The following is a 20,668-nucleotide window of genomic DNA, read 5'->3' as shown; positions in this document are numbered from 1 at the left end:
ATGAGGAATCATCAGCCTGTCATTAGTCCTCTATGGCAGGGATGGGGAACCTTCATCCCTCCAGCTGTTGTTGAACTACATATCCCAGCATGCCCTGGAACGGTTTTAGCATGGCCAAATAGCAAACCTGTAGCAGGGCATGATAGGATGTGTAGTTCAACAGCTGGAGTGCCGAAGGTTCCCCATCCCTACTCTATGGCCTGTAATGTATGTCAGTCGGAGGGAATGTGCTCGGCATACCAGTGTTCCAGATGGAATCCCGATGCCAGAAGACCAACACACACATGGGTGTCACCAAAATGGCAGCTCCCCTGCAGTGACTGTGAGCTAGGTTTTGCAGTGTGACATTATCCTGCAGCGCCCAGTTCCTGTCACAGAGAATGGGCAAGCAGTGCAGCCATAGTGTCCAGGGGCAGCCCAGCATCACCGGAGATGCTTGACATGTCCCACTGGGGTACAGTACTCACAATAAATAGCTGCCTGTCATGCTAGCAAGGCATATATAATCCCAGTATCCCCACACAGCACATTTGTGATAAGCCCAGTATCTTCAGAGTTGCAAAATATAGTAACTTCTCATAGGTGAAGCTGGTTGTTCTGTGCAAAATGGGGGCTTGGTATGCTCATACTCCTAGAATTTCATCTAAATGTAAAAATTAGATCCGGAGAAGATATTTTAAAGAAATTAAAAGGAAAAAACGTGAAGTACTCACTGGGGTGTTTGTCTGTGGAAATCCCCATGCTGCACTCAAAACAACTGGACTTTAACCATATGAAAACAAAGAAACTGGAACATCTTGAAATACTTTGGGTAAGACAGGATTTTACTTTGTACCTTAAAAAGTGCATACAGCTCTTCCAGCTCATCAATAGTGAATGCCGTGTCAGTCACAATAGTGCGGACCTAGCAAAAAGAAAAAGGTTTCATTACAGGCAGCTATATAACCACAGAGATGCCTACTTTCTATACAGATAGAGGGCTGTATTCCAAGAGAATATGCCATAAGTAGACAACCCTATTCCAGGGCTGCCCACAGATTTGGACATATAGTAGGGGACACAAGTCCAGGGGCTTGTGGTTATTATTGTAAGAACATGCATTATTAAGAAAGATTTAATGAATGGTTAAAAGGGGCTCAGATGTAACCCACCAGTTGTTTCCTTTACTCAACCTTAAACTGAAAAAATTATGGTTGTGACATCAGCCGCCTGCCCTGAGTCAACAAGGCCTATGATGAAAGGTACACCATTCCTACTGTGAAACACAGAGGTGGATCGCTGATGTTTTGGGGAAGTGTGAGCTACAAAGGCATTGGAAACTTGGTCAAAATTGATGGCAAGATGAATCAGAAAATACTGGAGGATAATTTGCACTCATCAGCCCGGAAGCTGCGCATGGGACGTACTTGGACGTTCCAACATGACAATGATCTAAAATACAAGGTCAAGTCGAGCTGTCATTGGCTACAGCAGAATAAAGTGAAGGTTTTGGAGAGGCCATCTCAGTCTCCTGACCTCAATATCATTGAGCCACTCTGGGGAAATCTCAAACGTGCAGTTCATGCAAGACAGCCCATGAATTTACAGGAACTGGAGGCTTTTTGCCAAGAAGAATGGGCAGCTTTACCATCTGAGAAAATAGCTCATCCACAACTACCACAAAATGCTTCAAGCTGCCATTGATGGTAAAGGGAGCAATACACGGTATTAAGAACTGGGGTATGCAAACTTCTGTTCAGGGCCATTTGGATAGTTTCTGTTGTCATTTTGTTTTAAAAAGAGTAAACACAGTTGTTTGACAATAAATGGCTTCATCCTACCACTAACCATGAGTGAAAGAAAAGTTTGTGAGTTATCATCCATATTATCTGACAAATGGCAGTAAAATCACTAATTCTCCTAGGGTATGTAAACTTATGAATACAACTGTACATATGTCTAGTGTAAATCGCACAGTGCTATGCAATCCTGTGTGCCAATATAAGGCCCAAATCACTTGGATTATGCGATTTGCAACTTTTTTTAGTGTTGCAATATGATTTAAACAATATAAATTTAATTTGTTCTAAATGTTTAGTTTATAGTTTTACTTATACTGTTTATTCTGTTATTGCTTAAGGTAGTGTATGTTTTTTGCAGCGACAACTTTTTATGCTATTCCAGGTCTGCTGTAGTTAGTAGGTTGCTATGGAGTAGCTCCAGCTGTGAACGGAGCACACAGACTGCCAGTTGGTATATTTTGATTATAGAAAACTAAAATAATAAATCACATATAGACATACAGGAACATAAGCAAAACTTTAATCCTTGGTGAAACACATACCACATTTCGTTTTATAGTGTCTTCAAGGGTCTGTATAACTTTTAGTCTTTGTTTGAATCTCATTTGTTCTATAAGATCTGCTCGTATTGATCCAAATTTCTGCAACGATAATACAGTATATTAAAAATATTTTTTTTTTACCAAATATGTTATGTTAATTTTCTCTATTTTGCACACACGAAAACTATGACAAATCTACAAAGAATACAAAGAACATCTTTGTGATTAGTAAGAAGACAAAAAAATTCCTTTGCACAGTACTCTGCTTTTTAAAGTAAACTTTTGTAATTCTAGAAATGTCTTTCGGAAAATCAATTTATCTTGATTTTACAAAAGATATTTCTATAATTACAAAAGGATACTAGCTGGAGGATCGGAGAGTCAGGTGACCTGAAAGTAACAGGGAACAGTCAGGATACACTGAAGGCTTACCTGATAACAGTCAGCAATCAAGGCAAAGATATCCACTTCTGGGTAAGGCTCCATGTTGTCAGTGAGCAAGGAGTGAAGATGAGGAATCGGGGGTAATGTGCTATCTTTGTTACTCACACTGTCCAAATACCTTTTTAAAATAAAAAAAATGTAAGTATTGGACTGTCGAAATCAAATCAACGAAATGACAAAAAAGCACAAAAAGTACATACAATCTACATACAATTGGTCGGTATTGTATCAGGATTGATGGGATTGAGGGAGTATTGTAATTTTTTATGTGTCTGCGACTGCAGTGTTTTTATTATAATTTAATAATATGCAAATGCTAAATTTCAGCCTCCCCCTGTGTACTTGCATGCACCAGCTATGGATGTTGTAAATCCACCAGTGGCTGTAAACAACAATCATCTGCGCGTCATAGCTTTCACATACCACCCAACATGACCCTCTCCAGGAGGGACACAATGCTCTGCTTCTGGACTTCCTTCTAAATTTATGATTACCATCACCTGTTTTAAACAGGTTAATTTATAACAAAGGTGTTTCACCACTGGTGATGGTGATCTTATATTAAGGGGTGCCGGACGCGGTCCTGACAGTCGGGATCCCGACAGTCATTTACCCGACGTCGGGATCCCGACCATCAAAACGCAGACAGACAGGTGCCCGACGGCCATCCGCTATTTTCCCTCATGGGGGTCCATAGGTGGCGAGCATAGCGAGCCACCGTGCCCGCAAGGGGCTTTGTTGCGCTCACCATGCTGTCTGAGTCCGGGCAGTCGGGATCCCAACGTCGGGCTAATGTCTGTCGGGATCCCGACTGTCGGAACCCTATACCACACCCATATTAAGAGGGAGGTCCAGGAATAGAGCATTCTGTCCCTCCTGGAGAGGGTCTGTGTTGGGAGGTATGCTTTCACCATCGGCACTAGAACCAGCATATGGCAGACGCAGCAGTTTCACCTTCCCAACTGTGGCTAAACATGGCCTCTGTGACTGTTTTACTGCATCTGGAAACACAGTCGCTTGCACTGACAAGCTCACAACTCCCATAACACGCCCATCAGACAACATATCTAATGTGTTTGCTTCTGGCCATCTCCCATTCACCACCTGGGAACGCCCATGGTGTTGCCTTGCTGTTCTTATTTCAGCAATACTTTATGCTAGATGTTCCCAAAAATGGTCTTCAGAATGGAGACTTAATTAGTACCTCAGTCAGTTTGATTATAGCATCTGTGGACAAGCAGGGCAATCCCTAAAACCTGGATCACTGGGATGCCTTGAGGACTGCGTCTGGGAACCACTGCCTATACAAAAGCCTATTGAGTCGAAACGCATGCACCACAGGAGAGGTCATAACTTATTGCGCGTGAACAGTAGCATCTAATCTCTGAAGTGCACAAACATCGGCACTGCGCCCATCTCGAAGTTAGGCTCTCTGAATTCAGTACACTCATGACAGACAATGTAGTGAGAGTCAGAGGTACAATGTACACTTTACCTTCCTAGGACAGTCATTGCTTCTCCATCATCCTTACAGTTTAGGAGTTTGTCCACATTGGCCTCTAACACTGCAAGTGCAAGCTGGAATATAACCTTAATGCCTTCATAGAAAAAACAATCCACCACTACCACAGCACTTTCAAAAGGCATAACGCTGAGGAATAGGGTGAGGAACCATGAGAGGGAGATGGTGGAAATCACGCCCAGGTCCTGCATACAGTCATACAGCTGAGGCACATAATCGTGGGCCAACTCCTCAAACACACCTTGATCAACAAGAGCTCCTAGGAGAAGAAAGAACTATAAATAGGACATCCACAGTTTAGATAAATATAGTAAAATTACATTTATAGCTATATATTGTAAGCTTGCGAGCAGTGCCCTCATACCTTCTGTAAATACCCAGTTTGTTTGCATCACTGGGGAAGATGTATTAAGCCTTAACAAGAGATAAATGCAAGTGTGATAAAGGGGGAGATTCTCTAAACTAAAAATGCAGTAAAAACTCTGTTATAGGGGTTTTTGCCGCATTTTGGGACGCTCTAAACACCGCAATGAGGGGGCATCGATGCCCCATAGAAGCCTATGGACTTCTACCACGACCCACCGCCAGCCCGCACCGACCACTGCCGGCCCGCACTGACCCCCCCCCTCTCACTGGTGTCCGGGCAGCACATCGCTGTGCTGCCCGGACCTGTGACCTCCTCCTCCCTGCACTGTAGTCCTCTTCCGGGTGCAGGGAGGAGGAGGACAGCCAGCCCCCCGCAGCAGCAGCACCAGCGCCGGGTAAGGGTGGGAGGGGGGAGCCGCCTGGACCCACTGACTCACCGCAAAGGACAGTTCTTAACGCAAGAGCTGTCCTTTACCATAATTATCGCTTATGTTAGAGCACATGTGATAATTATGTTGGTGATGGGCGGCGAAGGGGGGCTGCGGATGTTAGAACATCCCACCCAAAGAGAGATAAACAGCCAACTGCCATGTCACAGGCTGTGTTTGAAAAAAGTCAGTAAGGAGCTGATTGGCTGGACGGTTATCTCTCTTTATCACCCTTGTATTTATCTCTTGTTAAGGCTTAATACATCTGCTCCAGTGTCTCCTATTGTAAAGCGCAACAGAATATGATGCGCTATATAAGTAACTGTTAATAAATAAATAAATATAGTTGTGGCATCAAGAATGATATTTGCCATTCAGTCATAAAAAGAGACACAATCTATTTGTGAGCATCAACTAATACCATGTTCTCATTGCCGCCCCTGCAAAATCCTGGGTTTTTCTTGCCGGATTTTTGGGGGGCACAGAGCTTGTCAGCTCAACAGACCCCCTTCACACTGCACCTCAGACCCGGGAATTTCCCGGGTCTTACCCCTTTCACACTGCTTTCCATTGTAAGCATTCCAACAAGTGTGTGGAATGTAATAGCAGCTTTGATTGGGTGTTGGGAAATTTGTACAAATTGCTGTGATAGGCTGTTTAAAAGCAGCTTTTATTGGCTGGCTAAAGATGATGTCACATATCACATGATTACATCCCCCAATGAGCTCGTTTTTGTGTGAAAAACCCGGGTCTGTGCTGTTCACATTTCCATACAACCGTGTATTACCCAGGAAAAACCCTGCAAAAAACCTGGGTGTAATTGCAGGGGCATAACACCCGGGAATTTTACAAAGACCCTTTCACACTGAGACAGGACAGGACACGGGAATTTTCAGCTTGCCCCGGGAAATACCAGGGTTTTTGCGGCAGGGAGAACGGGGTATGAGTGAAATGTTAACATGTCAGGGCACAGGATTACCTAGACCTTTGTTAACTACAGGTTAACTGAGGTTGGTAGTACTGTACCAGTAATGGTAAATGATCATGTACTGGACCACCAATCCCTCACATATTTTTTGCTTTTTTTACATCAGTAAATGATCCACACAAAAATGTATAAAGTATATCTCAAATTTAAATCTTCTTCTGATCTGATGAAATAAAGGCCTTGTGTACTTCTAGAAAACAAATAAATGTAGCTTTTTCATATGGTTCAAATTTACAGGACTTGTATATATGGCTTTTTTACATGCTCCTGTAACTAAGTGCATGGTTTCCGTGCTTTGTCAACCATGTAACTGAAGTAGTAAAGCAGCATTTTAACTTGTTTTGCCCGGATTTATGACACAGCACTGCTGCACCCTCTGTTCTTACAGCTCCGGTATGATAAAAACAACACCGCCGACATTACTGGAGCATGCAGATGCAATTCAGAAATATATAATATACATATATATTTATATATAACATTTGTATTTTTCTAATAAATGCCTTTAAAATTAAAAATAGTAAATGTTTAAAATGACTTGTGTAGAGCTCAGCATTGTGCAAGGAAACTCAACTTGCAGCAACAACGAAATCTTTATTAACTAGACAAAGCTATACAATTATAATAATGTAGTCAGTTCGGAAAAGTGCAAAACAATTTAATTACAACGCACCAACAACCCTTGTATTGTAGTAGTCAGGCAGCATGCGCTCACAGAGAGCAACCAGAAGCCAGAAGGCCTCTTCTTCCTTGGCGTACAGGAGCAGAACCGATGTAACGATATTCATAGCCTGCAAGAAATTAAGCAAGCACAGGTTAAAACACCAACTGCTGTGTGCCGGCTCCATTCCTTTTTCAAGTGGGGGGTAAGTGATTTCTATTCATTATCTTATGTGCCTGGCACCAGTGACAATCTTAAGGATCTGCTTGGAGTGCAACCTGCAAACACACGTATAAATATTTAACCCATGAGACAAGCGTCAGTCTAAATTTATTAAAGACCCCAGTGCCGCGGACAATACACTGAATATATATATATATATATATATATATATATTTCTACCCAATAGTGGTATGGCGCCTGATTTTTGAATATTAATGTCCAAATACAGTTTAAAAAAGGTCCACATCCAATGAAGCGACAAGATGATATCTTCCGATATTTGTTTATTTGTCTTCACAGGAATAAAAACCGCACGTAGAGATAACCAACGCGTTTCGTCTCACAGAGACTTCATCAGGGGAATATAACAGTCTTATGGTTATGTTTGTGTTATGTGAATAAAGTTGAGATCTTCTTTAAGTGGTCAATTCTTCCACACTTTTTTTACGTGTAGTGAAATTTCTGTTTCCTATTTATCCACTATAACTGTTTATCCAGTATGACTGCATATAGCGACATAGTGAATGCTGATATAGTGATGGCAGTATGCTAAAACGTAATTGGTTCAGATATTTCTGATGCCTTCTCTGATTTGGAATTTAGTGGCTGAACCTATGATATGTATAAAATTCATCCGGTGGTAAAAGTGTATAGGATCTCCCAAGTCTCTTCTGGTCTCTCCAGAGAAGGTCAGCAGCTATATGCAGTCATACTGGATAAACAGTTATAGTGGATAAATAGGAAACAGAAATTTCACTACACGTAAAAATAGTGTGGAAGAATTGACCACTTAAAGAAGATCTCAACTTTATTCACATAACACAAACATAACCGTAAGACTATTATATTCCCCTGAAGAAGTCTCTGTGAGACGAAATTCGTTGGGATTTCTCTACATGCGGTTTTTATTCCTGTGAAGACAAATAAACAAATATCGGAAGATATCATCTTGTCGCTTCATTGGATGTGGACCTTTTTTAAACTGTATTTGGATATTAATATTCAAAAATCAGGCGCCATACCACTATTGGGTAGAAGTATTGGGTTGTGTCTGTTCCCTACCCCTCAGGGAACCGAGTGGTGAGGCTGCCAAATATTCAAAATCAAATTTGTAAACTACTGTATAGCGCGAGTTGGAATATTGGGGAGACATATATATATATACACACTTTAGTAATTAGAGGCCAGCACAACCAATTGTAGCCAAAAAACTTTATATAGGTGAAAAAAGTCATTCAAATCAGAAGAAGACATCCATTTGACAGCGTGACTGCATACAGCTCAGTAATGATCAAGGTTCCATATACTTATCAGCATGGGAGTACAAGCATGAAATAGCTGCCAATGGTGTCATGGTCAGGCGTGCTTTGAGCTTTGAGCACGCCTGACCATGACACCTTTGGCAGCTATTTCATGCTTGTACTCCCATGCTGATAAGTATATGGAACCTTGATCATTACTGAGCTGTATGCAGTCACGCTGTCAAATGGATGTCTTCTTCTGATTTGAATGACTTTTTTCACCTATATAAAGTTTTTTGGCTACAATTGGTTGTGCTGACCTCTAATTACTAAAGTATTAAACCCATTATGTGGTTTTGGCACCCGAATGACGATCTTACCTATGGTGTGCAGATTTCCTGATTGTCTCATATATATATATATATATATATATATATATATATATATATATATATATATATATAGGGTCCGGGGGGATGGCGGCACTCTTGCAAAATAAGACTCCACACTCAGGCAGATATCACCAACGTTTCTGGGCAGATTCGCCCCTTTATCAAGGTGCAGGAAGAACACTTATACAATACAAACAACACATATAAATACCTTTTTTTTGTCTTATTTTGCAAGAGTGCCGCCATCCCCCCGGACCCTGTATTCAGCAGTCTTAGTACTGCACATTGGCGGGCACCTGGATTAACCAGTTACATACCAGCATTATTTACGGAGGTTTCTAGTGGAGTGCCCGCATCTACTGTATATATATATATATATATATATATATATATATATATATATATATTTGCAGACGGCGGCACTCACCCAAAAGAATTCTCATAGGCAGTAGTAGTATCAACGTTTCAAACCCTTTATGGTTGGTTCTTCATCAGGATATCCTGATGAAGAACCAACCATAAAGGGTTCGAAACGTTGATACTACTACTGCCTATGAGAATTCTTTTGGGTGAGTGCCGCCGTCTGCAAATATGGATTGACCCTGGAGGGTATGGAGGGCACCCCGCTCTAAGCAAGGCTGGTTGAGGATAGTGCTGCTCATTTCTGGACAATATATATATATATATATATATATATATATATATATATATATATATATATATATATATATGTCCATTCAGTTGCACTCCGAGTAAAACGCCTTACACCGCAGGTATAAACGACTCCAAGAATGATGGCACTCAGGTAACAACCAAGTAATATAAGCACATAAAAACGTGTATTTAAATTGAGCTTTCGGGGTTTGACCCCCTTCCTCAGAACATGACTACAGCCAGTAGTAGGCTGTAGTCGTGTCCTGAGGAAGGGGGTCAAACCCCGAAAGCTCAATTTCAATACACGTTTTTATGTGCTTATATTACTTGGTTGTTTCCTGAGTGCCATCATTCTTAGAGTCGTTATATGAATTTTCTTTAGGCACCGGGGCCAGTTGTGGACATCATTAGAGTGCCGGCAGTTTTGGACTTGTGTATATATATATATATATATATATATATAGTTTATGTTTGTTTACAATAGACAAATACATATAGAAGAGTTGTAATTGCAAATATGGTATACTAGGAGACCCTATGGTATACTAATAGCCACTAAGTTATGGCAAAATGGTGTGAAAACGAATTTGCAAAGCCCTAGATTAGAAATACACAGTGAATGAAGCAATTGCTGGGGTGCTACCTGTGCAGAGCTCCAGTGATAGTAGCTAACCCTGGCGGATCCTGCTGGAAAAGTCCTGTTTCAAGCTCTTATCTCATGCTGCTATGCCTGAGAAATATATATCTAAATTAAATCCCTGGATTCTTTGGATTCTTGACTGCAGCCAGGGTTCCACCGTGGATTTTCTGGGCAAGGACAGTGATATGTTGCAGTCACCAGCAAGACTTCTGTCTGAACTCATCGGCCTCTGCTGTGTGCTGACTCTCAGCGAAACCTGGCAGGACCCCTGGCAGCAGAGAATACAGCTTGCCCGGTGATTTTTTTATACCATAGATGATCACTAAAGAATGTACATATCTGGGTGGAACAGCAAACGCTCCCACAAGGGCACAGCATGCTTAGCGCCTCATTGTACTGCAGGCTATTATCACCCTGTAACTATGTTTCAGAAGTAGGCAAGTATGGTTCCAGTCTTAGTATAAGCACACACTTTCTCTGTTGCTTTACAATCCATAGTCTATCTACTAAAGCACAAAAGTGCAGACTAGCACCCAAACACATTTGCTTTAATTGCTTATACTGCAGTAGATCAATCTGATAGCGAGAACTGCTGACTGCCTGCTGTACACATCTGCACTTTCTGAGTCCCTTAGGTGCATGTGGGCAAAGTGGTGGTGATTGGGAATGATGCCTTGGCAATCAAAGGACCTTGTTCTACTATATTTAAGAAAAACTATAAACTACAGTGTAACACTATAGTATAAAGCCAGTCATTACTAGTGGTATGTTTAGGTAGATTAATTCTGCACTAGGTACAGCATTACCAGCTCCAGAAATATAAGAAAATTAGTAGCCATTTATAGTGTATGTTACTAATTATTGCCTAATAGCTAAAAGCCTGTCAAAATAACAGATATCAGGGCCAGGTTCTGTGGGTGGGGTATTGCTACTCAGACAGGAGTAAAATTGTCAAAACGGGGGGTCAAAGGGGCAGCTGAAACCCCCAAATGTGTGTGTAAGCACTAACCTCTGGATCCTTTTGGGTGGCTTTACCTCTCTGAGCAGTCTGCTGCCGTAGGGTGCCGTCCCATCTGACCTAGCTGGCTTGGCCTCTCTTCACTGGTGCACTACTGAGTGATGGCATTGCGGACCCAGGATGGCCACGCCTCCTCCCAGTAACGAAGAGGAAGCAACAGCTCCGGCTAGGACAGTAGAAAGGACAGCAGACTGCAGCAGCAGACTGCTTATGGGGCCCATGCACCAGCGGTGGGGCGATCCTCTGTTCCCCCGACCCAATGCCCTGATAGGCAATCTATTGAGGGATCGGAGATATTTAGCATGTATAAAAATTCCCGATTCCGCAATCTCCATCGGGATCAAGGAAACTCGATTTTTAAGGGTTTAATATCCCCCGTTCCCCTGGTGCAATGTTCAGGTGATCGGGTAATTGCCTCAATAAACAGCATTAGAAAGGTGAAGCCACTCACGGAGATCTGAAGGTAAGTGCCCACCTGCACTTGGGTGGAGGGAGGAGGAGGGCACCACGTAGGGTGAGGCTAGCAGTGCTGCTGGGAGCCAGTGTGTGTGTCTATCCAATTGGAGCCATGTTAGTTACACTCCAGTGGCCAAAGGCAGCACCACACAGTTGGGGAGCAGTTTCTGAGGCTTTTATTATATAAAGTTGCAACTACTGTCTCATTGAAATTAAATTATACTAATTAAAAAATCATCAAGTATAGAAATAGATACTTTATTGTGTATGGATGTTAATATCTACAATGTGCTTTCTACCCAGACATTTATAAAAGGTTTATTTTTTTGTGCAACTAGGCAAAGGAAACCAAACCTAAAGTAAAACTGCTGACTTCCCCAGCTTACACCCACAGACAGGATCTGTGGTACATCTACAGAACAGTGTCATATATACATCAGAAAGATGCTTCTTGTTATTGCATGTATTTAGCCATGTACCATGCAAATAAAGTACATTTAATTGATCAAGTTCCTACATCGCAAAAGCACATCTATTATATGGCTCCAGGCTACACACACATAGAGATGTGCTGAGTGATGTTAGATCGCTCAGCAAGATCGCTCAGCGCACAGCAATGTGTCAGCACTGTGTGCTGAGCGATCTGTCAGGGCCAGTGTTCTCACCGGAGAACAGTATACATACACAGAATACCACAGCACTCGCCATTCCCAGGTTGGGGTGCAGTGGCCTGTGACCACATGCTAATATAATATACATAAAGAAACAGAGGGTTCAACACTCTCGTGCACCTAGGTAAGCTCATTTATCTTAAACCTGTAACAGCTGCTTCCTTAGTGGTAATTCAGGAGTTGTGCTGGTTTCCTAAAAACCATGAGTTACTGTAGTTGGCAGGTGAGCTTTAAACCACGAAGTAAGCATAGATTCAGTTTAGCTATATTGTGACAGCAGTTGCCAAGTTCTAAGAGTCTGGTTGTTAGAGTAGGACTTGCAGTGAAATGGGGTCTCTTGGCAATGGGCGATGCAGTCAGAGTCCACTCTTTATAACATTCACAACAGTCAGATGGATCCCGAAACTTCTGGATCCACAAACATAAACTTCTGGTGGAAGTTACAGACACCCTGTGACATACATTTTGTTTTTACGGTTTGTATAAGACATTGACACTGTCACTGTCTTCATCAAATATCCATATCCCTTCATCCTACTCAATGGTGCCAGTAGTTTTACTCTCTGCAATTAAAAATGAGTGTGGCCACAAATTATGAGTGTAGTCATATACCTGGGACATGATCACTGCTCTCCAGGAACTGCTGAGCTGCTCCCAATCGCTCGCAGCAACCGAGTGTTGCGAACCAGTGGCACAACTAATGATGCTGTTGGTAGGGAGTACGGCTGTCCGGCTACCATATTTTTTTAATGCTAAAGCAATAACCCTGTTTTCCAACATTTTTGAAATGTTGTGAGTTTACAGTAATTGCAGCATATTTTATCCACCGCACTCAGTTAATATAAGCGGATGCGCCAATGCCATATAGAGTGTTCTAGAATGGTCACTACATTTATATGTCTGTTTATAAAGTGACAAATCATGATGAGTTACTATAAAATAACCTGAAATCATTGCAACGAACCCAAGTATTTTAGGAGACACCTGTAACAGTAATTAATTAAGATATAGGGGGTTATTCTGGTTTACTTGCAAAGGCGCAATCACTCTCTAATGGACAAAACCTTATGCACTGCAGGTGGGGCTGATGTAACATGTGCAGAGAGAGTTACATTTGGGTGGGTGGTGTACTTCAAACTGATATTTATATCACAGTGTATAAATAAAGCAGCCAGTATTTACCCTGCACAGAAACAATAACTCACCCAAATCTAACTCTCTCTGCACATGTTACATCAGCCCCACCTGTGGTGCACATGGTTTTGTCCATTAGAGTGATTGTGCCTTTGCGCGTAATTCAGAATAACCCCTTAAATTCTTATAATAATCCGATGAAGTTGCTTAGGTGAGGACCATGAGTATAACAGGAACAGTAGTTGAGAAAGGCCGGGAACATCATACCCAGCCATCACGTTTATTAGGCCAAATACAGAAGATTTTAATTGTGGGTAACATAGTTATGGAAATAGTGGTTACCACTTAATAGTTGATACTAAGAATTAAATTTTGAGAACAAAATGATAACTTGCTGTAGCCCTTTATTCCCCATATTGCAGTCAGTCACTTGGAGGCCTCCCTTATACTACAGTCACACCTCTGTGAGGACCTGCACATCTAGGCTGGAAGCGGTAGAAATCAAAATGTGCCTAGAATCCAGTATGATACAATAGATTATGCCAGTGCGCTAACGACTTGTGTCAATGCTCACAACTAAGCTCAGCTCATTTGCAGTTGCTCCTACCATTCACATGCCTACCGGTGCCACTGAAGAGGTTGTAGTTGACTATTTGCATGCACAAGGTGTGGGAAAGTTTAGAGGTTATGGATAACATCTTATTTGCCATCTCCAAACTTACCTGGCAGTACCCAATGTTTGGGTTCCGGAAGGCATAAGCTGTTAGGACCCTCCTCAAGGCGGAGATTCCAATTTCATTTTGGAATGCAGGATGTTCGGGGAGGGAACGGTGTAAATCTCGTTCTATCTCTTCCGTGGCAAGGTTGTATTTACCCATAGACTTCTCGACCAGCTCTTCATAATACCCCGGATGTGTTGCCATTTCGTTTATAGCACCTGACAATATTAAGCAGTGTTTTATTGTCGTCATAAATACAAGCATGTTCTTCTGTGGAACTGTTCATCATTATTGAAGTTCACCAGACCTACCAGAAAACAGCAGCCACAGCTCCCCACGCATGATTTCTGGGATCCCTTTCAGCACCAGGTCCCTTGTTTTCTGTGTGCGATACATGCAGATACCCTGGCCATACTCTGCAAAGTGCATCTTCCACGCCTGCTCCTTAAGAAACTCTTTAGCCTTTCATGAAAATAGAAAAGAAACAAATAACAAATGAAAGCAAGAAATCATGCTCAATGAGAAAGATGAACCTGTATTATTAAATCAATACCTGAAGACCTGAGAGCAACAGAATACGGCCCATAAGTACAGTATGTCAGAATGGTACACTAGTACTTCCTATCTATTAGCGAAGGAGAACTAAGCTGTACGTTGTATTGTTCTCTTTTTCATTAGTGGAAACTATTATTCAAATAGGAATTTACCTGGTTTGTATTTTCTTTAGTATTTCAAACAAATTCTAGGACCAAATGTTATATGGTGTGAGAGAGTTTTCCCAATTTTTTTAAAGCGCCAATCAATTACATCGCAAAATCAACCTGGTTGTGCAGTGTAAATGATTGCCGCTTTACAAAAAAAAATGGCAAAACTCTCCCAAAATCTCTCTTTCTTATTCTCACACCCTATTACATTTGGCCCATATTGTAATATAAATGTCTGGTCCCACTGATTAATGCACTCTGGATGTCTTGTCTTAGAAAATATCTCATAGTTCCTCCAACTCCATGATACATCCACTACAGGACGCAGTTACCATGTCGACATGTTCACAATATCGATATCTGAATGTGTGAAATGCGAGAATTCTCCTTGGGGGGGTTTAAAGGGTGAGTATAGTTAAGATGCAGAAGTGGGGGGAGGATTATGGTTATTTTGTGGGAAGGGGAGGATTAGCGCTCTCACTGCTGTATCAGGTGACCCGTCAGAGCCGAATGGAGGTAATGATCACCACACTGCATGGACCCTTTGTTTTCTCAAAGTTCTGAACACACCAACATTTTGCCAGTGTTGACACACCACTTAACATTAGAATTATGTCGGAATTATATCTAAAACCAGTTCTTAATAATTTGAAAGATGATATTGGCGTTATGAGTGTAGGGTAATGGAAAACCCCCTTTTGTGCGATATCTTTTAGAATTTTTTTTTAGTTTTCCAATCATTTAATAGCGAATAGTATAATGCTACAATGTATGCAAGAAACAAAAAAACAAGCTCCGCGTTCAGATGCTATAACCTTATATGCAATGGCTCTCTAGCTGCCCACTTCCCAGTGCCGATTAGCATCAACACTGCCGGTCTGAACCTCATAATAGCACAAGAGCAGTAACAACATTTCACAGAGACATTAATGTGCGGATTGGGAATGCGAGACTCATTAAATACGCATTGGACTGGCCAATATGAGACATCCGGTGATTTGTTTTGCCGGGTTTGTGTTCAGTACTCTAGGACAGCCTGCAGGAATGACACCAGGTTAGTGCTGTAATGCTGATTACCAATTTTGGGTTGAACTCTTCTGGCGACCTCCTGCGGTACATGGTCATTAGCGTCTGTGTGGCCGTTGGAGCACTGTTGCCATTAATGTTAATCTGTCTATTCCCATCTGCTTCTGCTCCCAGCCTTTGCAGAGGACTGCAGGAAACATAGCTGCTGCCCCACGAAAACACCTGTAAAATAAATGGACTCAGATATGTACTTACAATGCAATTAGGCAATTTGGAATGGTTTTGGTATGCCCAACAAAAGCCAGGTGGCCATATTTAACAATTCAACATTATTTTAAAATCGACCTTTTAAAATGAAGCTCTACTGCTATAAAAAGGAGATTGCTTTTAAAGTAGTTAATTTCGGTTACAGTCTATTTTTTTTATTCCATTCCACAAGTAGCTCAGGATGCAGCATCAGCATCTTCCACACACCTCCTCGTCCATGCTGCTGTCACTCCCAGAAATATCTTTATTATAGTACATTTTCAGGGTAGTTTGCTGCAGGAAATCTGATATCCTCTGCACCAGAAAGTCTCTGTCCTTCAAGTTTGCAAATAGGAAAGTCATTCTGTTCTTGGTGCTGATAGACAGCGGGCTGGGCAGGACACTGGAGCTGTCGGCTTTCTCCACAATGGTCACCTGCAGAAAAGCAGAGTGATTACTATATGAACAAGAAGAGGATGGAGCTACTGACAGCTCTGTGTACATAATTGGAAAAATAACTGGATATTAGCATTGCACCCGGCAGCAGCGTTTACCTGTTCACTAGGCTGCGAACATAATCAGCTTAGTGAACAGGTCTGAACCAGGCCCTTTATTCCAAGCCATATGCAAATTTGTTCTGCATTCTACACATTCAAACTGCATTAGGGGGCAACAGCTTCCATTTTATGGAGACCAACTGAACCTTTATTTCAAAAGGTCAATAAAGGCAACACACTCAAGTAATGTCATTTTAAGTTATCTCTTTATAAATGGCTCAAGATGATCATTAATACAACAGTAAGCCAGCTCAAGGTAAAAGCTTCGAAAGCTAGTCTGCCACTTTCTGTGCATGTGTGAGAAATAGATGTAGTTTCACTCTCTGCCAGCAGATGGCAGTGTTTCGGAGACTCACGGACACTAGACATACTGTATATATAGATGATACCTTACCGATGTAAATTACAATTACAATCTCAGACTTGTAGAACGGACAATGTTAGGGTCAGTTAAGCAAAATGTGCGTTTCATTGTTATTGGCAAAGTCCACTAAATTCTGACAAAATGCGTCAGGTAAGCTCTTAATGTAAAAAATTAACATACTGAAATGTAAAAGCTATGCAAAACAAGCAAAATAAAGAGTAGAAACACTACAGCAATAAGTAGGATCATTGCATAGCTTAAAGAAAACTAATAATGAATATATGTAGGAGAGTCACATGACACATGACGGGATTTGAGAGTTGGACAGGCATCCTCTACGTTAGTGAGTTCTATTTCAAGGTTGATTGTAATTATGACCGGCATGGTTTCTTTAGGAGCGTCAGCAGCAATCTAAAAATGAGCTATGGATTTTCTGGCAAGTACTTCCCTAATAAAACATTTCTGATGCTGATGCTGGTCCTAGAGATCAAACAGATATAATGCTAGGTCCCATTGCAGTCAGTAATAGGTTAGACAAGAAGTCAATACCATTATATAAAGGTAGAAAGGCGCGCCAGAAATCTGATTTTCACAGTTTATGCCTATGTCAGATCAGTGTATGGATAAAGAGGCATGTACATGCTTAATGTATAATTGGATGAATTTGTAATTAGCATCAGTACATAATAAAAGTTCATCAGCAAAGGATGGAGAGATTTAGGGGCATATTTATCAATTAGAGAATGCCAGAAATCCAATATAGGTGTTTTAGATATCATCCCTAGCAAGCCTTGCTTTATATTATATCATATTTATTTGCTTAATTACAAACTCATGAGGATTAAGGAGCCCATACACGCTCCGTTTTCGCCGGCTCCGTTCTGTACTATGCTATGCGCGCTCCCGCGCATCACATAGTACGGTACAAAAAGTATGTGCTGCACATACTTTTTGTACTAGGTACACATCGGATCGGATCGCAGTGCATGCACACTGCATGCACTAGGGATGCGATCCGATACGATGTGTACTTTAAAAGCACAGAACGGAGCTTTAAAAAGGAGCGTGTATGGGCTCCTTTACTCTGTTCAGAGCATATTGTGAATAAATATATACATACATACATACATACTTACATATATATACACACAGTATACAAAATTGTAATTTCTGAATTGCTCCCCCTCACTATAATATCAATAGCACAAAGCTCAGGATCCCAGCAGTCAGATACCAACCTAGCAGAGACACCTACCTCCCGCAGTGGAATGATCAAGCTGCACAGGTTCTCCTCCTTACTAGTAAAGCAGATGTAATTTGTGGAAACGAACATTTGTCCCACAATGTGCCTCTTACTGAAGGGTGTCCACAAAGTGCAGTCTGTGTGTCCATCTAACTTCTCATCCTTGGGAAGACGGAAGACAGCCCTGTACCTTTCACTTTTCGCTCGAGCATCCAAATCTCTGTAACAAGTACACACATATAATGGCAATTTCAAGTCTCATTAAATAAAATAGATTATATACAGTAGCTGAAGACAACTTTGCGCATTATTTTTTCATCAGATGCACCAAAAAGATATATTGCAGAATAGAATGGATAACATTTTAAAAGGGGTTAAAACAAACACCTTCTCTGTATGTCCACCACACAAAGGGGCAGATGTATGAACCAGCGTTAAGTGCAAAAATGCACTTAACGCTGGTTAACTGGGGGGGATTACGATTCCTCCAATGTATTACTAGCGCACCTAACGTGCGCTAGTGACAGCCCGCCGAGTTACGCTCGGTGGGGCTGTCCCATGCAATCCCCCCCAGGGATTAACGGCGGGGGAGATGTATTAACAGCCTTCAAGGCGTTAATTCGCCCCGGCCGCTTCGCCAGCTCAGGGCTAGTGTTGTCCTATCCCCCACTGTGGGGACAACGCTAGCCCTGCGTCTGGCTTGGGCTGCGCTGGAGATTTCGCGGTTTTAGCGAGATCTCGCGCATGCCCAGAAAGCCGGCCAGGTGGGGGGGACGGCGAGTGCGCATGTGCGGGGCGGCGAGGGAGACGATAAGGAGAGCCATTCACGCTGGGGATAACGGCTCTCCTTATCAGCTGGGATAGGGTTAATACATCTGCCTATAACGTTTGCCCGCTTCTCCACGTTATGCTGGAGAAGCGGGAATCGTTATTCGCCAAACGTTATAGGCAGATTAATACATCTGCCCCAAATTGCCTAGACGGACATCAAGTCCAAGTTTTTATTGCGCCAAAAGGTTAAGCCATATTTTCCCTTATTGTGAATTCTATTTTGCAAGTAATACTAAAATTGTGCTATATATTTTCAGAACATTGAATTAACATTTACACATTACTATGAACAGGTCCAGTAATCTGAGAAAAAAAGTCTAAGGTGTTCTCTTGCCCATGTACTTTAATAGAAGTCCCTCTCCTCCTGGTCAGTACTCCAATAGTAGAAAAAGAGCGTGGCTGTTTCTATAGAAACATGGACCCAATGACCGTATCCAACTGGCAGTAGATGGAATGGAATTGCTCTGATTCCATACACTGATATACACATTATCCTAGCTGTAAGAGCAACGTTTTTATGTTAATTATACTGTATTTCCAGGACTATGCTGTACGTATGCGTTCCCCACCAAACAGCCCCTTTTTCTCTTCGTCTTAGTAACTTCTGTACATTGTTCTATCAATCTGGTGCGTTATCATGTTGCAATATCATCATTTGTTATACAGAATTATAAAAAGGGGCACATACTGTACCCCTCAAACCTTTGAGTGCCAACGTTGCTGTGAGAGAGCCTCAAAATATGCCAGTGTCGCTCACAGCCGCTGGTCTTTTTGGCGTACTATATAAACTTCAATTAATTGACTTGGCTGTATTTGTATTTATTTATAACATCTAAAAAAATAACCAATTGCTGTGAGTCCTGCTACTGCATTTTGACAATACCCCAGTCTGACACTGTACACTATCAAGTTGTGGCCAAGAAAGATATAGTATAATAGGAAACATAGAGCTTAATTCACCATTATAAAAAGCAGTTCCGTATACAGGTTCCACAGGCATCCACTCAGGTACTGTACCACAGCCAACCAATCAGGAACTGCACCACAGCCATCCAATCAGATACTGTACCACAGCCATCCAATCAGGAACTGTACCACAGCCATCCAATTACGCTGTATAGGTCTTTTACTGCTTTCACAATATTTCTGCTTCTTATTTTTAGACAACAGAATTCTCAACAAGATGTTTCTTGGTAAGAGATAAGCGATCAGGGTAGTTCTATTCTTATTAAACCTTCCACTTACCGTTTTAAGGCTGATACTTTTTGGGGGGATTTCTTTTTTAATTTTGGCAGGGATCGATCTTGCTCAAAACCCTCATTATCCAAGAGCTGCCTCATGGCTATGTTGGCCAGCTGCTCCATTAGTTTGAACGTCTCCAATATGTTGAGAAAGACTGAAAAGAAATGTTCACTAGACCGAGTGCTGACTTTAATCATGTCGGGGAGAAGTAGGGTAGCGGTCTTTTCCAGTTGTGTTATATCCACCCATCGGACCACCAGCTTGGCTGAGAAAGATAGAAAACATCGTATAATCAGCAGGAACACTGAATAATTCCTTACACCATGAGAGACAAAAAGTAAATTCATGCAATGTATTAGTGTTCATTCCATGTTATTGCTAGTTTATTCCAAACCTACACTAAGATCTTTAGTAAACCGTGTCACACTAAGGGAATTATCCAATTACCCGTGGTCATTGACTGGATAATTGCTTCGCCAGGGGCTAACCAATTAAACCTGATAAGCCGCCATGTGCCTTGCTTTATCAGGTATTTTGTATTATCTGCCACAGGCAGGCGAAACCAAGGGCCTAATT

General features: G+C 41.6%; 1 protein-coding gene across 3 annotated transcripts in view; it reads right to left on the bottom strand.

The window, feature by feature from the left end:
• The window catches only part of TBC1D9 (TBC1 domain family member 9), a 67,394-nt gene that overhangs the window by 13,290 nt on the left and 33,436 nt on the right, over positions 1–20,668 (bottom strand). For all 3 annotated transcript variants that reach the window (XM_083173292.1, XM_083173283.1, XM_083173301.1), the window contains exons 5-15: positions 20,096–20,357; positions 18,032–18,239; positions 16,084–16,290; positions 15,661–15,831; positions 14,191–14,341; positions 13,883–14,097; positions 6,745–6,862; positions 4,263–4,548; positions 2,756–2,885; positions 2,324–2,422; positions 836–904 (exon numbers count right to left, since the gene is read on the bottom strand). In XM_083173292.1, coding sequence (XP_083029418.1) covers positions 836–904; positions 2,324–2,422; positions 2,756–2,885; positions 4,263–4,548; positions 6,745–6,862; positions 13,883–14,097; positions 14,191–14,341; positions 15,661–15,831; positions 16,084–16,290; positions 18,032–18,239; positions 20,096–20,357 — 1,916 coding nt within the window. The remainder of the gene's footprint in view (positions 1–835; positions 905–2,323; positions 2,423–2,755; positions 2,886–4,262; positions 4,549–6,744; positions 6,863–13,882; positions 14,098–14,190; positions 14,342–15,660; positions 15,832–16,083; positions 16,291–18,031; positions 18,240–20,095; positions 20,358–20,668) is intronic.

Source organism: Crinia signifera, chromosome 1, assembly GCF_055691185.1.
Source record: "Crinia signifera chromosome 1, ASM5569118v1, whole genome shotgun sequence".
Classification (NCBI taxonomy): domain Eukaryota; kingdom Metazoa; phylum Chordata; class Amphibia; order Anura; family Myobatrachidae; genus Crinia; species Crinia signifera.
Note: the sequence above shows the minus strand (reverse complement) of the source record. Positions and strands in the feature narration are given on the sequence as shown.